General features: G+C 39.5%; 1 protein-coding gene and 1 long non-coding RNA gene across 2 annotated transcripts; both read left to right on the top strand.

The window, feature by feature from the left end:
* Positions 1-464: 464 nt before the first annotated feature.
* Positions 465-10,846, top strand: LOC121953838 (TLE family member 5-like). The gene is made up of 7 exons (XM_042501078.2): positions 465-887; positions 4,524-4,621; positions 5,653-5,716; positions 6,164-6,208; positions 6,303-6,365; positions 6,487-6,561; positions 7,034-10,846. Exons 1-7 carry the CDS (start codon positions 861-863, stop codon positions 7,271-7,273), a joined length of 612 nt encoding a protein of 203 aa, XP_042357012.1. The 5' UTR covers positions 465-860; the 3' UTR covers positions 7,274-10,846.
* Positions 10,847-11,802: 956 nt separating this feature from the next.
* On the top strand, positions 11,803-16,182 carry LOC121953301 (uncharacterized). The gene is made up of 5 exons (XR_006106501.2): positions 11,803-12,151; positions 13,651-13,714; positions 14,152-14,238; positions 14,672-14,810; positions 15,886-16,182. It is a non-coding gene; the product is annotated as an uncharacterized LOC121953301 (long non-coding RNA).
* The last annotated feature ends 2,716 nt before the right edge of the window (positions 16,183-18,898 follow it).

The following is an 18,898-nucleotide window of genomic DNA, read 5'->3' as shown; positions in this document are numbered from 1 at the left end:
GTAAATACTGTATATATTGTTTGTTTATGTCGTCCTCTGTGCTTATTTCCTTCATCTTCATCCTGCACGTTTTTGTACTTATTTATTTATTAATATAGTTTATTTTGCACAGTATTATCTTGCTATTTTGCTATCCCTTTGCTGCTGCAATGTTGGAAATTTCCCCACTGTGGGACTAATAAAGGATTATCTTATCTTATCTTATCTTATCTTATTAAGTATCCCAATAAGTTTTTTTGAAAAAAAAAACAAAAAAACATTTAGAGTAAAAATCCACCATTACAATATTTTTGTGTGTGTTTGGAAGATATTAGGGTTCTAAACGGGTCAAAACAACAAATGCACAGTAAATCTGGTGCTAATGGGGCCCAGTTTGCAATCCACCAGCCCCGGGCCCCCGGAAGCCTCCTCTCCGGCCCTGCAGCTGCAGAGCTGAGCGGGTCAGTTCAGCTCTGTGTCACACGGGGCGCCCGCTCCTCCGCCGCTCGGTTTGTTTTCCGGGTGATGCTGCTCTTCTCTTCAAAGCAGAGGAAAGTCGAGGGCTCATGTGTCAACATCCAGGGTTTCCCCGGGGAGGTGTAACGTTAACGTTAGTCCAAAAAAACCTGATGTTCCTTTGAAGACGCTTTTATTCGCCTGTCCATCCCTCCGCGGCGGCCGTTTTCCCGACTGTGAAGCCCAGAAGACGATCTCCGGCTGCCGCTGCTCGGACGTTAGCTAACGTTATTTTAAACGATGACAGAGTACAAAGTGCGAACAGCGTCTCCAATCATTTAATAATATCTGGGGACCTGTTAGCTTAGCTAGCTAGCCCGGTGACTCGATTAGACCACGGGGACACGGCGAAACACACTGCTGACATGATGTTTCCTCAATCAAGGCACTCGGTAAGTTCAACTTGTCCCGGTGGAAACTGAAGCAACTAAAGCGAGCCGAGCTAACGGCTAGCTAGCAACCGACAGCTGATACTAGCTCCTCTGGCTGCAGGTAGCTGTCAGCTGCACAATGCCAGACTTCTCCACATCTCAGCACGACGTTTGTGCACTTATAGTCTGCGGATTAAGTGTTAAAATTCATGTAAAGACCAGCTGTGGCATTTAATTTGTTGTATTTTGCTGGAAATACAGCGTGCCGCTAGCTAGCTGATAGTCAAAACAGCTAATTTAAGTTCATGGTTCAGTCTGTGAGAGTAAGTTAGCTTGATATTCTGCTTTAGTTTGCTTAATTTTGTGTTTCTACTCTCAATAAACCGAGTAGCATTAATATAAGGATGCAGAAAATGTAGTTATAACTTTGACCAAACAATGTGGACACTGTGGAAAACGATTGGATCTCTGACTTGATTTAATCGAGAGATATTGCTTTAAATATTGGGCTGGACGTCAGTAATTCAATCAGCTTTTTTGCAAAGGTTAAATTTAAAGCAAAAAGTGAAAATTAGCTAAACTAAATACATTGAATAGTCTCTGTCACCAACTAACAAGTGAGCAAAATCATCCTCAGCACCCCCAAAACAAAACAAACAAAATAAAGTCACTCCTCCACCATCCCCTTACTCAGATAAAAACTACAGTCCCTTATATTCAACATTGGCAAAACAATTTGGACACCTGGTGGAGGAAGATGTTATCTCTGGTATGATTTGATTGAGAAATACTGCTGTATATGTTGGGCTGGATGTCACTTATTCAATTAGCCCTGAAACAGCAAAGATTAAATTCAAAGCAATAAGTGACAAAAACTGCTCTACAAGGCCCCAAAAAGCTGCAGGTAAATCCTCCACCGTGATAATTGTAACAGTCTAGAAGTCATGACCGATTAATGCTAAACTAATTGCACTCAGTAGTCTCTGTTACCAGCTAAGGTGAAGAAAATGTGCATTTTCTGTTGTTATGTAAGGTTGCAGATTAAATATTTGTTAAAAAAAAACGCAAACAAAACATAGTATGTTCTTGTTGGTTAGTTTCAACATGTGACCGCTGTTCCTGTTTCTGAGGCAAGCCTGTATCAAAGAGCTTCTGAAAGAAAAACAACAGGGGGATAAGCAATATTGGACCAGTTTCAGTTCAAACTGGCGGTGGCTGACAGAAGCTGAACAGCTGTAATGCCACTGCTCCTCTCCAAACATCCGTGTTTTTCTGGAGAGCTGTGACTGACAGTGATTTTCATTTGAGCTAAAAAGGAAATCAAAGTTGCAGTTCACACCAGGATACTAAAGATGACACTTATGACAGCTTACGTTAAAGACAAAAAAAGGAGTGAACTATGCATTTCTTATGCTACTTAATCAGATTCTCTCTGTGTTTAATGGCCATCATGTGTGCCTTTTAACCCTTTGAAACCTGTGCAAATTGACTGGATTCCTTTCAAAAACAGAAGAAGAAGAAGGCAATGAGTAATTTGGTAAGAATTCACCAGAAATGTTGACAAAAAATTAGCAAAACAATTATCTGGAAAAAAAATGGGGAAAAAAAAGAAAAGCAAAGAACAAAAACAAACAAGGGAATGACCTGAAAAGAAGAGCATTTTTTTTTCTATAACAAAATTTTAAATATATAATTACAATAATTCTAAATATTGTTTTCTGTAGTTGTTTTCCTATTTTTTTGTTATTTTTCTGGAAGTGTTGTCTGTCTTTTTTTACTTCTTTTTCAGGCAATTTTGTCTTGTCACCTTTTACTAATTTCTTGCAATTTTCGGGACATTTCGGGACTGTAATTCTACTAATCCAAATTAATGTCAATATAAATATTATATTTCATAGGCAAATGAGATGTGTTTTATATAAGAGTACAACAGAAGATGAGTCAATCCGGACATGCATTTATATAAAGATACCAAAAATATAAAGTGCAAAATACGTGAATATTCTTAAAATACTATATCAGAAACTAGAAAAAAAGTAGAATAAATAGAATTAGTACAATTTAAAGACACATGTTGATGATGAATGTTATTTATGGAGCAGATATAAAATATACCTTTCTCGATGATTCGTGATATTCATTATTGATCAATTTATTGAGTTGTTCCGATACCGGTCCTGGAATTGCCTTCAGTGCAGCTTAAAATGCTGGACTGAGTTTACACTCGAATAGTACGCAAGTCTATGTACCGACTCCTTTTTAGTCATTAATACATTTTAAAGATATAATATCGGTATTTCTGGTAAATACTGTAGCAAAATGCCATCAATTAGGTCATTTCTATATTATTAATTTTCTCTGTATGTATTTATTCATGTTTTATTTCAACCTCAGCTCTACCAAACAACAGTGACGGCAATGATTTCATATCCGTGCAGAGTTAGCTGTATACAGCTGTTGATTTTATGTTATGTTTTCATGAATTGTATCGGATCGGTATAATTCAAAATAATATCGCAACATCTCTTCCAGTTTGTCAGTCAATAAACGATTTATAACAAAAAAAATTCCAAGTTTGAAACATGTCAGAAAATAGTGACACATTTCTCAAAGTGACCCCTTAAAATAATTTGTTTTGACTCACATTTCAAAACATAAAAGAAACTGATTTATAATGACATATAACAGAGAAATTCTGCAAATTCCGAGCAGCAGGAAAAGGAGGAATATTTGGCACTTTTCTTGATAAGTTATTCATTAATTAATTACAAAATTACAAAAGACTCTGTTGCTTATTTGCTGTGCAGTGCAGCTCTACCTGTGACCAGTGGTTATCTTTAGTATCCATTAATCCAGCATTTAATCATTTAGTATCTAAAATGTTCAAGAATAGTTTCAGCATTATATTTCTGTACCTCTGACGCGCACTACACCAATGCACTGTGTATTTCGGATGCAGAGTTTCGACCTGTGTAACCGGGTGACTCCATCCTCTCCGTTCAGTCCCATAATCCCACTGGAAACCTCTTGCACTTGTGCCACTTATTTAGAGAGTAATGAGGTTTAGGGAACTGGATAAACCCTGGATTACAGCTTTGGATTGATGGTTTAAGTGTAGTCAATACATAACCAGACTTCTAATGCAGCCTCTAAATACGTCTCACATATGGTCAACATGCTTTAATCTCGCCTTCTTTAAACACATTTCCTCAATCATCACCACTCTCTGTGGTCCCGAAAGAGCTGGGCCCGTCGATTTCCGAAGACAGATGTTACATATCAATTTGTCAGCAACTTAAACACAGTTTCTCTGTCTGTATCTCAATTTATACTGTACGCTCACACTCAGACATGAAGCCTGGTTTAGACTGACCTTCATTTTAGCTATCCTCTCAAAGGGTTAATCTCAGAGGTTAAACTGCTCTCTCTAAACAAACCTAAACACACACACACATCTTTCAGCAGCAGATAACAGACTATAACCAGTATCCGAAAAGGACATTTCCAAGTCACGTAATGCTAAACTGGTTGGGAAATGTGTAAGCGTCGAAAGTGTGTTTTCAGACTGAGGATGATGATGGATGTGGTGATCTTTGTGGATGTAATTAAGGTCTCTGTGCGAGTTTATAAAAGTGACCATGTTGTTGTGTTGTCCAGGCGTCCTCTCAGTCCAGTCAACCCCTCAAGTTCACCACCTCTGACTCCTGTGACCGCATCAAGGATGAGTTCCAGTTCCTCCAAGCACAGTACCACAGGTATGTGTAAGGGGTGGGCTTCGGGATTTGGGATTGTACAACTTTGTGCATATCTATTTTTTATTTTGCACATATTTGTGAGTGTTGGGGCGGTGGGAGGGGGACAAACTGGTTTTAGGATGTAAGAATGACTGTGCACTGATAATTTCATAGCTGCACAAATTTGAGATTTTTCATGATTAGGTGAGGTGGGATATGGGGAGATTAATGTTGTACTATTGTTTTGTACTTAATTTAACTATTGTTAATTATTGTTTTGTACTTAATTTAATCAAATCCTGTCATTAATTTATTTATTCCACCTGCCTGCCCAAGGCAGAAAATAGCAGCTTTGCTAAAACCTGGTACAATGCATCTCTCCTTTTTTTATATAAGCTTAATATTTTATTGTGCACTGTCCCTGCCTAAATAAAATTACATTACATTACATGTGGGTAACACAACTGTACACACACATCATCAGATTTCAGTCTGAAATATCTTCCCATGGTTTATTTATTTTTTTTTTTGTGAAAATATTTTTTAAAGCATTTTAAGAGTTATTGCAAGTTATTCCAACAATAAACTAGCAACACCCCAACCCAACCCACCTGCCCCTCTCATCCAAGAAATACGACAACCACATAACACGAGTTCATAATAAGAATAATGACAGAGGTAAGTCATAGTCAAACAGAGAAAAGGAAATAAAGGAGGTTAAAAACATGTATTCCCCTTTATTATTAAAGTTATATATGGGTTGCTGTAGTGTATAGTAAGCTGATTTTCAAAGTTCTGCCATAGTGGAGGCTTCTCCATGGTTGATTATGAAAGCAAATGCATCTCACTTCAGCTGAAAAGCTCTTTTCAAGGCAGCTTTTCTGCCTTTTTAGAAATGCATCTCATATTAAGCAGTGTTAATTTGTATAGTATTGGAAATATATTGAGACATATTTAGTGGTTACCTGCAGATCTGCATATCATAGAACTATTGGCAGAGGTCTGTGCTCTTGTGCAGTTCTAGTGTAATACTTACACTCTTTGTTTCCCAGTTTGAAGTTGGAGTGTGATAAACTGGCCTCTGAAAAGTCAGAAATGCAGCGTCACTATATCATGGTAAGTGTAACATTAACTCTTGTCAGTACGATGTGGCTGTTTATCTTCTTCTGATCTCTTCTAACATACCAACCAAAGTCACTTAGTGCTGCAGCATAAGCACAGAAACACCAGCACACATCAGGAATGTCCACATCGTTTCTCCGTTCATTAATTTGGCGTGCATGATCACAGATTGCGTTATATTTAGTGGCTCCCTCGGATTCACTCATCACATGATAAGATGTTTTTAAAGCTTCTCTGACAGCCAATGATCAATTACACATCACATGAGAAAAACGTCTACATTTCTAAGTACATAATCTGCACATATAATACATGTAGAAATAAGAAAAGAAGTTTCTGTTTTTTAAATTACATGTGTTCACTTTTTTTTAACATTGTGAACTGTAAATAAATGGCTTCAGCTTGTGTCAGTCTGTGTCTTTTTCTCCCTCATTTTTGTAGTACTATGAAATGTCCTACGGGCTGAACATTGAAATGCACAAACAGGTAATCAATGTCTCCGGTAATAAATCACTCTTTTAGTATCTCAGATCTGGTAGTTTGTTGGTCTGAACCTTTTTCCTTCCTTTATCCCTTTCAGGCTGAAATTGTGAAGAGACTGAACGGCATCTGTGCTCAGGTGCTGCCTTACCTGTCACAAGAGGTGATGACACTCACATGTTCATGGATACGGTCGATGTCGACCTGCAGCGCCTAAGACTATTAATAAGTAGCCATATAAATAAGTAGTTTGATCACTTGTCCATGTGTTATCTTTGTTTCAGCATCAACAGCAAGTCATGGGCGCCATAGAGAGAGCCAAGCAGGTCACGCCCCCTGAGATGAACTCCATCATACGGGTGAGAATTGTGAAAGACAAAATCTTCCTGCGAGTGGACGTAGCAGGTGATGCGTGAAACATGCAGGGAAATTGAACTATATACAGTATAAACTTTTCTGGCTAACAGGCCACAGGGGCAATAAAATCAGCATAATCTGAAAATACACCCTCCGTCAGCTCTCCCCTCTTCCCTCTCTGTCCAAGAAAACCCTCTTACCAGATGACCATTTGCATTTCCACATTCTTCATGCAGTAACACGGAGTTTGTTTGATCTTGTCAGATCACAAATTTAAACACTGTAGTCCCTGTGCCTCGATCCCTGCTGCGGACTGTATAGTTAGGGGGAAGGTGGCCACTGGCTCTGGGAGCAGACCTCTGGTCGGCAGGTGTATCAACCCGAATTCAGGAGTCACAGAGGGGTGCTGTCAGTGGCAGCTTCTTTTTTATTTGACCAGAAGCTCTAATTTCTGTCTGCTGTCTGTGTTTTCAGCAACAGCTCCAGGTGCAACACCTGTCCCAGCTCCAGGGCCTGGCCTTGCCTGTGACCCCGCTGCCCCTGGGCCTCACCCCTCCCACCCTGCCCGCCGTCTCCTCCAGCTCCGGCCTGCTCTCCCTCTCCTCCATCCTGGCCAACTACTCCCACGGCCAGGCCCAGGCAGTGAAGGAGGACAAGGCCCGGGAAGCCGCAGAGAGAGCGCCCAGAGGAGAGGACGGGGACAAGTCAGACTAGTGCAGACGCGGTGCAGAGGTTTGGAGGGGGTTGTTGTGGGGTGTCTATAAAAAAGAAAGTTAAAAAACTGTAACTGTAAATGGAGGTTGAAGTAAGTCTGGCTGCCTGTCTGCTGAGTGTTGATGTAGAGGAGTTACTGCAGGGATGAGGACAAGCAGAGAGGACAGATTTTTGGATGTGCAGCGAACGAAACTGCTGAGTGGCTGAGAGTGAGCGTTAAATGTTCTTATTATTTAGTGGTAATAGACTCAGTTCAGGCTTCTAGACTTTAAATAGACGCTTTTTTTAGTGTAAGCCACTGTTGTTAGGCTTAACCGAGATAAGTGTTTTCCCATTTGGAGTGAGAGCCGAAGATGTAAGCTAACAGCAGTGTCTCTTACACAGATCTGCCTCTCACTGGTTTATACTTCTTAATTCTTTTCGCTATCGGATTCCAGTGTTTTTTGTTCTCTTCAGTCCCTCAGATTGTTTCTCACTGGCCCGTCTGCCAGTGAGAGTACGAGTTTTACAACATCTCAGTTCCCTCTCACTCCTGTCCCTCCACTCATAATGTACAACAGCTCCATCCTTTTTTTTCCCCAAAATAAAAAATGTTGACTGGAGCAGTTTGGAGAATTCATTTCTGTACTTTGAGCCAAATTAGGGTTGTTTTTAAAGGGTCATTTCACTTGTCAGGTGCATTTAAATCCTTCAAACATAAATCATCCAACTTTCTTTTTTCTTTTCTTTTTTTCATATGACCAACCACTGGATGCATTACCTTAGCTGTGTACCTCAGTCCCAAATAAAGGGGATTTTATTCCATTAAAAACCTAGTTTGTACCAGTGGTAGTATACCCATGTTGGCGGGTTAATTTGTGTTTCATAGGCCTAGCTGCTGCTGCTATGCGCGCTACATGGCATGGACCATTTAGTCTTTAAATTACAAGAATTTAAGCTCTGAAAAAAAATTGACTTTATTTTGTTTTCACGACAGGTTAATTAGACATTCAAAATGTGTCCGCGTGTGCTCGAGTGAATGTGATCGGAAAGAAGAAAACACTTGTTTAATTTAATTTTTTTCTAATTAAAGCACCTTTTGTATTTTCTTCACACCTCCCTCCCTGCTCCTGCCCCTTCCTCGTACTGGTCCACTCTTTAACTGACCAAGACAAACTTGAACAGGATCTAAACTTCAGAACCAGACGGTCATATAAGACATACGAGTACTGTATTTCTGTAAGTTAGAAGAGCACTTCAGTTTATACTGAGACTGTTTCAAGCACCTGTCTTTTCATGTCTTGTTAAACTTGTGTGTGATTGTCAGGGGAAGTTTTTCCCCCCATTTTCTTTTTTTTTTTTTTAAATTTTTGCATTTTTTTGATGAAGAATGTGTCCGAGGTGAGTTGCTAAAGCTCTGTAAGCAACGTCAAACAAGTGTGCAGAAAACAGCATTTTAAAACAGTCGGAATTTGTCCTGGTGACCAAATTATTGATAAAAACATAAGCTGGTTTTGCTGCATTTTCCCAATTCCATACTACTTACTAATTCTGTGTAGTACATACCATCTATTTAGCCTGATTTTTCTCAGACTTGAATAGCTTATACTGATATTTGCCTCATTGCGGAGTAAATATCGACCGTAATGTGACTTTGTTTTTTTTTTTTAGTAAATAATGACAAAGCTATCTGGAACCAAGGTAGTCACACTACTAGTATGAATTTGAAATCCACAATAATCCTAATTTTTAATATTATCCTGATAATCAACAAAATATACTTAAAACTCTTAAAATGGCACTAAAACATATTGGAGCCACTTCACCTTAAATTTGGTTAAGAACAAATATTTGTTACTGCATCACAAATAGGATACAGAACTTTTTTTGTAAAAAAACAACCACTCTTAAAAAGCCAGACTTTTTTTAAACTATTTAAAATGGCATAATATCTTCACAAATGAAATATGCCAATGAATGATTACAATCTTTTTTTGTTTTTTGAGCTTAGTCTGTGCGTTTGCGGCCTGGTTTTGCTTTGTTTTTTAATTGTTGGTTGCCCAGCAGTGTCTTTGGGTACTGCTGGAAACGATACTCATGATTATCCCAATAATGAAAAATTCACTGCAATTAACTTTTTTTCTCCGCAATACGTTATGTTATATATATATATATATATATATATATATATATATATATATATATATATATATATATATTTTTTTTTTTTCGGAATTGTGAATTGTTACATCCTTAATCAGCAACATCTCAGAAAATAATTATTGGAGAAATTTTATTTGGCAGTGTCCAGGGTTCCCACAGATTTTCGGTGACAAAATTTGCCATTATGTTAACCTCTACTTCGTGGAGGTTATCCACATAAGATTACTGTAAAAATTTCATCAAACACAACAAGATTTCCATGACTTTTCCAAAACTTAAAATGATTTTTACTAATTCTATGACTTTTTCAGATTTTTAATGACTGTGGGAACCCTCGCTGTCTTACATAAATTGTAGTTGATTGAGTTGCAGTTTTTTGGAGTGAGTCTAATATGATTTCTTGTAAGGATAAAACTATTTGGTGTAATGATTTCTTGTACACTAAATGCATTGCAGTATGTTTTTGCAGTTGGTATGTAGTGTGGAATTGGGACGAAGCTAAGATATGTGGTTGATATTTCCGCAGCAGAGGGCAGCAGTGCTCTTTCATTGATCATACCAGGTCAGTCTGCTGTGTTGACCTTATATTCACTGCTGTTGTCTTCTAGTCTTCATGTCCTTGCTGTGGGACGAGCGTCTGTCCACTGCAGGTGTTGGCTGTTATTCCCCTGTAATGTGAGTGCTGTCCAGAGCTTTGACAACCCACCTTTTAGCGTCTGAGCACGTTCGAGAGCTTAAACGTTCCCTCTGTATTTTAATTTGAAAGGCACTTAAGTTGTGGCTCAGTGCACTTATTTTGTTTCTCTTCTTCCTGTCTGTGCTAGTGTTGGGGGGCTCATGATTTTCGCTCCCTGGAGATTTGACCTTAATGTATCGAGTGCGAGAACAGATCAGTTTGCGCTCTTTATACTGACGTCAGTCTCTGTAGAAAACCTCCTTTGGCAAAACTCAGACATATGAATGGTATGTGTGTTTGTTTTTGCTGTGAAGGGCCAATTTGTATACATATGAATATATCAATATACATATTTTTTAAAGCATTTTTGTATGTTTCAAAGCTGCTTTTTAACGTGTGTGTATCATGGAAGACTTTGGTGTTGTATGTGTGCATAACAAGCCTACAGTTAAAGAGAGGCACAATGTTGTATACCATGTCGTTTTTCCTGTTTTTTCTCTCCCATTCTCTCAGTAGGCAGTAACACTTAACATTGTTTTCTAGGTTTGTAAATGTTTTATCTTTTTTTGTGCAAACAAAAAAAAGTTTAATGTGTTTATGAACACAGTCTCATTTTAAGATACCTGGGGCGAAAAAAAGAAAAAAAATACCATGATGTAAACAAGCAACTGTGTACTCTTATGAGAATGAATCAACCTTTTAGCAGTAAGGAAGCTTCTCTGGTGCCTTACAAATAAAAGATGTGATTGAGAGTGGCTGTGTGTCTTTGGTTGTTAACTATCTGGAGCAATCTGAAGGACAAAAAAAGCAACTTTAAAGTGCAACAAAATCATTTCACTAACTCACTGAGTCATGAGGTGTAGCTCTTGGGTGACTGATAACAATAAATGTTTAATTTGACAGTCAACTCCTCTGCAGCCTGATGGAATAATTTGGGGTATGAGCTTTGGTTGACTCATACAAATTAGTGTTTTGAGGTATGAGTCCTTGTGACATGAACACGCAGAATCACAGCGTAATTAAAAAAGAAAGCATCACAACATTCCCCCCAGATTAGCAATATTTTACCAAGTGATTCAGCACCTAGCTACCTTGACAGATTTATGGGGGACTCTTCAAGTTTGGCTTTTAAAGGTGCTCTACTGAAGGGTGGGAATCTCGAGGCACCTCACGATTTAATTTTGATTCAGAGGGCTATGATGTGCTTAGGATATGATTATAGAGGCATCTTAATGCATACCTTTTTTTTAAACTTAAAAAAAAAATGTTTTGTGTGCAATTTACTTTTATTCACTGGAGAGTTTCCCCTACCATTCCCATAATTTTGATTAAAAAAAAAAAAGATTATCTACTTTTGCCATGTATTTTATAGGACAGACTTTTAAGAGTAAAAGGGGGTTAAAGTTTGTGATTGAACCTGTGGCCACTTGCGACAAGGACATAGCCTTCATAAATGGGGCACCCCAAAAATATTTTATTTCTTAACATTATTTATATGCACCTGTTTTATCAGTTGTCCAAAGCAAAGAGCTATATTTAATGTCAAACACAGGTGAAGTGATGCATTGGATTGGTCTGTTAAAACATAAACCATGAGATTGCAAATTCAAATTCAATGGAAAGTGTCAGGAGTTTTGGCTCAGTGGGTGAATCAGGTGGTTAGTGTGCCTGAGGTTGCTGGCTCAAGTGTCCATTTGACTTTAATGGCATAAATAAAATAAAATAAAATATGGACTGATATATCTGTTTGCACTGCTAATATAAGTCATTAGTGACAAATCTTGCAAGGAACATTTAAAACAGTTAAAAAAAACACAATTGTCTCCTTGTCTGCTGAATTTTCATAGACTTAATACTGAATTTTCCCTGCCAAGAATATCGGCCCCATATTTTCCTGCCACACAGGCGGATGATGTGCTCTATTTTCCGAGCTCATCAAACGTCTCACTTAATTTGATTTTGGGTCGGCCCACTACCGGAAGTGGTGACTGCGCGCCGAGCTGGTTTGGGCGGGCTCCTTGTCAGTCGGAAAGACGCCGACTACCTGCGGTGGGTTTAAGGTAAGCTGTTACTTGTGGTAAATTAACAAAAATTGATATTTTGTCTATTCTGTGGCTGTTGAAAAAAGTTGCTAGTGAAGCACGGATGGGTGCGCCCAACTTTAGCGGAGGTGAAGAGCCCATATGCCGGCTACCAACTTTCGTTAGCTAGTTGTTAGCTTGTTTAGCTAACGTTAGCTGTAATGATATTCATTTTAATAATTTTACCATTAAACATGTATGATTTAGCAAGCTACAACTGAGATGCGTTTCCAGTATATGGAAACCTGTAAAGATATGATTTTAAGTATTCTTTGCTAACGTTATCTAGCTAACGTTAGCTTTTGTTTTCCTCCGGGAATCATCTGAATAGTTACCCAGATCCCCCTCCGTCATCCCGGGGAGGACGTGCGAAGGCTGGTTTTTAGTGAAAGAAAGTGTGTTTGTAAATGCAGTTTATCTTATTGGATTATTGATTTAGATTTGACAAGTTGTCATGGTTGTCAGCGTTAATCGCGTGTTGCTAGTTTGTCCCTTCGATGCACCCTTACTTGTAGTCAAACCGCTGCAGCGGCTTCATGCTGTCACTGTCACAGTCATGTTGAAGGACGACACTGCACGCTTCTGAATGTCTAGTAAAATGCGCCTTAAAACGGAATTAATATCACATAGTACTTTAATTTGAGCTGCTACCTAGGTGCTAATCATACAAGAGCGGTTTATCAGACGGATGCTAACGGCTGCAGTCCAGTCTGTTTTCCAGTACTCTGCAGTCTGTTCAGTTAAAAAACACTCACCGCATGTTAGATATGCACCTATGACAAATCCCGTTAATTAAATATAATAATCCGATGTTGAAATCAGCAGCTAGTTTGCTAAATAAACAAGCTGTCATTACATGGTGTGTTCATGTTCGGCTCAGTGAAATGACGAACAGGCAAAGGTAAATAAAACAACATTTTGTGTTCAAATGTAAAGACAAGAAACAGAACTTTTGTTGTACTAAAGTAAAATAGCTGTGTTTCTACACAATAAGAGAATTAAAGCAGATATTGAAAAGCTTCTGAGTAACTAATTACTTTCATGAGCAGTAATTAAATATTTTTTTAGAGAAGTAACTAGTAGGTGTTACTAAAAAATTAATTTCATTCATTAATTTGATTCCCAAGAAAGATACACTGGTAAGAATTGCTTTAATATGCACACACACTCACACTCACACTATAATACATAATGTGTGTGTGTTTTTGAGAATTTACATGTTGTCTAATTCAGAAACACAGAGTAACTGCTAAGTTTAAATTATTTTAAGTGTTGAGAAAATTCCATGTTTGTGGCCCTCCCGGATTTCTAGTGAGCCCCCTTGCACTTGGTCCCAATGCCACAAACACGGCTGGATATAAGACAGTGACTATATTAAAAACCACCCGCTCTTGTGGCCATAAGCACAGTTGTCTTTTCCTTCCAGTGGTGTTTTAATGAGCTATATGTGTTCTTGCTTGTCTCTGTCTTTTAAACAGGCTGCCTCCATCTCCATCCTCCTTGGACTGCTCTCTCCTGTGACTATCCTGGCCTGCTAGAAAGGTATATGTCACACATATGCACATTAGAGTAGCATTGTTTATAACAGCATTATTGTTCGATTGTGCATGTTTTGTTTTTACTCCTCGTTTAACTTTTTTTGTGAAGTATGGCAAACACACCCTCTTGAAGCTAAAATCCAGGGCAGGGGTTAATAAGCAATTGGAGACCATCCAGTCTGGTGTAGCTTGTGGCATTATGGCTGAAAATGTGTTTGTTGATGCTTGTTATGAATTCCCAATTCACGTTGAGGACGACTACATGGACTGAATCATTGTTTGCTGAGCCTGAGGATTTTGATGATTCTTTAGATTCTGATAACAATAGCTTAGATAGTGAAGAAGAGGGAGATCATTTTGAAAGTACTTTGACAACCTGGGCATTTGAAGGAAATATAACACACTTATATAACACACATATATTTTCTCAATTCAAAACAGTGAATTCACAGGCCTGACCAACGACCTCCAGCAGCTGCCATAGTCCAGCTCCAGCGTTGCAGCCCGTCAACATGGAGTCTTCTCAAAGTAAGAGAGATGACATAATGAAGATATTGCATATATTTAAACACTGACCCAAGCATTTTTAGTTATGTCTTTGTAAAAGAAATGTGTGACCAACCTTAAATAAATGTCTTATTTCAAGTCATAACATCTGATTTTAGGAAATAATTTGAGGCCAGAACAGTGACAGACTGTCATCAAGAGCCAACTTACACAGAACATACGTGTCTTTCAGAAATTCTACGAACTACGAACTGCAACTAGGAATAATCGGGTCATAAAAACTTGCATGAAATGGAAATGTTCAGACTGACAGTATGTATAAATCATACATCAGAACATCCAGGAAAATCATCATTTGTCAGATATAAATATTTTTAGGTTTGCACATGTATCTTTAACGGAAATGATCCAGACTAGGTTCTGACTTAGTCTTGTTGCTTTAATTCTCTTGTAGCATTGGTTCTTAGAAATGGAGCCCTGACCAGCAGGAATGAAGCTGAGGTCGAGATCGCCATCCAAAACTGGCTCAGGCTGAGCATGGATCGAGTTGGAGGGAGGTGGAGGCAGAGACCGAGGGAGGCAGAGCTGTAAAGGTAAGCCTATTGATGAAGTTCAAGCTGTAGATTTGATTGGTGCTAGTGCAGTGAAATCTAAAACGTTATGGTGGTAATTACAACATCTAAAAATCCAGGGGTTTGTCACTTTGCAGTCCTCCTGTAAATAGCCCTAGGCCACACTGCTGCTGCACTGCAGCATTTTCCAAGTAAAGATGGTAACTTAACTGCATTTATTTTTTCTATCTTGCATTTACATTTTATAGCAAGATGGCCTACTGTACACACATGAAAATACACCACAAATCTTTGATCCATAACTCCATAACTTGTACTTTTTTTTCTAAATGCAGACTTTTGTTATTATCCACATCATCTATAACCCATCAGAGCTTGATAGATCTGATATTTGTTTTTAACACTGTTGTTTTGAACTTGGACTCCTGCTTCCTCAGAAAAAGGGAGCAGTACAGTAAATATTTTCTCTTTTTGATTAATTATAATCTCACAAGCAAGGGAACAAAAGAGCATTTTAAGTAAAAAAATAAAAGTATATTGTGTTTCTTTCATGAAAAAAGCAAATTTTCTGTCGCTAGGGGTCTCTAAATCAGCGCAAGAGTTTGATGATGTCGTGAGTTGTGTGGGATCATGGGATTTCTTTTCATGTGTCATCTGTTAAACGGCCACTTTTATAGCTCGGGATGCCTTCTGTGTATTGCTGTTATTAGTACGCGTCTCTTCTGAAAGGCAAAGGGACCCAGTGGCTACAGGAAATGAAGCAGTTTGAAATCACTGTTTCTCAGTAGCGAGGGGCTGTTTGCCGAGCTGCTTCTAACAGTTAGCTCAGTTTATTTTTAGTTTAGGAGTTTAATTTTCATACGCAAAGTTTTTGTAGGTAGCCAGATAATCCGCACAGGTGTCCTCTTTTCCAAAACAAATTGACCTGGTCATTAAACCGGTAAAACACAAAATAAATCTGTGCGACAGACCGTACAGGACGATCGGGGCGAGTGGTATAGTTTAGAAATGCATTTTGCGTTCCTGTGTATGTTCCTGTGTATTCCTGTTAAGTGATTTAGACGTATGTGCTCATTGCTTTTTCTCCCTCTTGTAGGTTGTCAGACGGAGAAACAGACTGTGGGTCGGCCTTGATGTGTTCGTGTTATTCACTGTCCGGTGCTGGAGTTGATTGAATAACGTTTGTACACATTTTGTCTCTTCATTAAAATATTTTCATTTCGGGGTGTGGGTGGCTCAGTGACTAAAGCAGGCGCCCCATAAATGAAGGCAGTGTCCTTGCTGCAGCCGCTGCGGGTTGGATTCCAGCTCGTGGCCTTTTGCTGCATGTCATCCCCTCTCTCTCCCCTTGTCCTGTCTGATAAAGATAAAAATGCCAAAAAAATAAAATAAAATAATAATTGCATTTGGAAAGGTCCGACCTAAATAAATAAAGGTCGTGGTTAACAAAGCCTTCTGTGAAGTGGCGGGCGCCACAGTTTTGATTAATCGTTCCAACATAGTCTGGTGGGTGTTTTCGATTAAATGCGTAAATACGTCTCAGTGACATAATGGCAGTTAGCAAACGCTCTTCCTGCTACGTCTTGACGATGTATCTTAATATAGCTGACATTGGTATGTGGGCTGTGTGGGTAGTTGATTATCGGCCTGACTCGTATGTCAGTTGAGTTTTGGACATGTCGCTGCAGTCACTGAGCCAAAGGGAATGTTGAAAACAGACCAAGTGTGAGGAGGTTTAGCTCAGTGGATAAAGCAGGTGGTTAGTGTGTCTGAGGTTGCTGGTTCAAGTCTCATGTGGGACAGTTTTCATTTTACTTTAATGGCATAAATAAAATGAAATATGGGCTGATATGTCTGTTTGCTTTGCTGATATAAGTCATTGATGACGTACCTTGTAACGAACATTTAAAATAGATTAAAAAAAAACAACAACACACTATTGTCTCCTTGTCTCCTGAATTTCCAAATACTGAATACTTAATTTTCCCTGGCAAATACTTAGTTGATTATTGGCCTGACTTGTGTATCAGTCGAGTTTTTGACAGCTGTTGCTGTGGTTACTGAGCTAAAGGGAAGGTCGAAAACATGCTGAGTGTGAGGATGTTTGGCTTAGTGGTAAAATCAAGTGATTACTGTGCCTGAGGTTGCTGGTTCAAGTCCCATTTGGGACAGGTAACATTTAACTTTAAATGCATCAGTGAAATAAAATATGGACTGATATATCTCTTTGCTCTGCTAATAGAATTTATTGATGACGTACCTTGCAATGAACATTTAAAACAGTTAAAAAAACACTCAATTGTCTCCTTGTCTGCTGAATTTTCATATACTGAATACTGAATTTTCCATGGCAAGAACTTAGTTGATTATCGACCTGACTCATATAAGTTGAGTTTTTGACAGATGCCACTGCTGATACTGAATTTTCAGTTTTAACACCACATGAATGTTATATCAGCAGAGTAGGCAAATATAAGTTATTTTATTTTATTTTATTTTTGCCATAAAATATTTAGCTGTTGATTCATACAGTTTAGACACTGATTGTGATATTGCAGAACAAATTAAGGCACGAAAGTTGATAAAATATCAGCCTGACTCATATATTAGTCAAGTTTTGACAGACGTCACTGCCGATACTGAAATTGTCGCTGGAAAAATTTTGTTGATTATCGGCCGACTCATATATCAGTCAAGTTTTTGACAGAGGTCACTGCTGATACTGAATTTTCAGTTTCAACACCATATGGCCATAATGTCAGCAGAGCAGTAAGATATTAGCTGATATTTAATTTTATTTATGCCAGAAAATATAATTTGACTGTAGATTATTACATTTACACTGATTGTGATATTGCAGAACAAATTAAGGCACATAAAGTTTATTGATATGTCGTTTTGGACGATAAATCCAGTGAAGTGGTAGTAGTTTGTCCATGACAGAGTACTGACATATTTTAATATACAAGTGCAGGTATTTTGTCTGTGACACAATTTTTTCCTTGTCATGTATATGTATAATTTTTGGCAGTTCTGGCATTAGCCATTAAAATCTGGCCATTGGTTTTGTATTGTTGCTGGTGTTTCTTGGGGGATTTGAACCACCAATCTAGGAGACACCAACCAGCCACCTTGTCCTCTAAGCCACATTGGACTTACACAGATCATTTTGGACGTTCTATTTACCTTACGCATTTGGACCCTAACCCAAAAAAAATTATTGAGGCATGGGATGCATGTTGCCCCTCCCTGAGCTACCGCCTTATCGTGGTGGAGGGGTTTGCGTGTCCCAGTGATCCTAGGAGCTCAGTTGTCAGGGGCTTCATGCCCCTGGTAGGGTCACCCATGGCAAACAGGTCCTAGGGGAGGGACCAGACAAAGTGTAGCTCACAAGACCCCTATGATGATGTCAATCAATGGTTCAGAGTTCCCCTCGCCCGGACGCGGGTCACCGGGGCCCCCCCCTGGAGCCAGGCCTGGGGGTGGGGCTCGATGGCGAGCGCCTGGTGGCCGGGCCTTTACCCATGGGGCCCGGCCGGGCACAGCCCGAAGAGGTGACATGGGACCTCCTTCCCGTGGGCTCACCACCCGTAGGAGGGGCCGTAGGGGTCGGGTGCAATGTGAGCTGGGCAGCAGCCGAAGGCGGGGACCTTGGCGGTCCGATCCTCGGCTGCAGAAGCTAGCTCTGGGGACGTGGAATGTCACCTCTCTGGTGGGGAAGGAGCCTGAGCTGGTGCGCGAGGTTGAGAAGTTCCGACTAGATATAGTCGGCCTCACCTCGACGCATGGCTTGAGCTCTGGAACCAGTCTTCTTGAGAGGGGATGGACTCTCTTCCACTCTGGAGTTGCCACTGGTGAGAGGCGCCGGGCAGGGGTGGCAATACTTATTGCCCCACGGCTCGGTGCCTGTACGTTGGAGTTTACGCTGGTGAATGAGAGGGTAGCCTCCCTCCGCCTTCGGGTTGGGGGACGGATCCTGACTGTTGTTTGTGCCTATGGTCCAAACAGCAGTTCAGAGTATCCACCCTTTTTGGAGTCCTTAGAGGGGGTGCTGGAGAGTGCTCCTTCTGGGGACTCCCTCTTTCTGCTGGGGGACTTCAACGCTCACG

This window comes from Plectropomus leopardus, chromosome 14 (genome assembly GCF_026936395.1).
Source record: "Plectropomus leopardus strain MGB_pleo_1.0 chromosome 14, ASM2693639v1, whole genome shotgun sequence".
NCBI lineage: Eukaryota > Metazoa > Chordata > Actinopteri > Perciformes > Serranidae > Plectropomus > Plectropomus leopardus.
The sequence above is the reverse complement of the archived record's forward strand: the minus strand, read 5'-3'. Positions and strand labels throughout refer to the sequence as shown.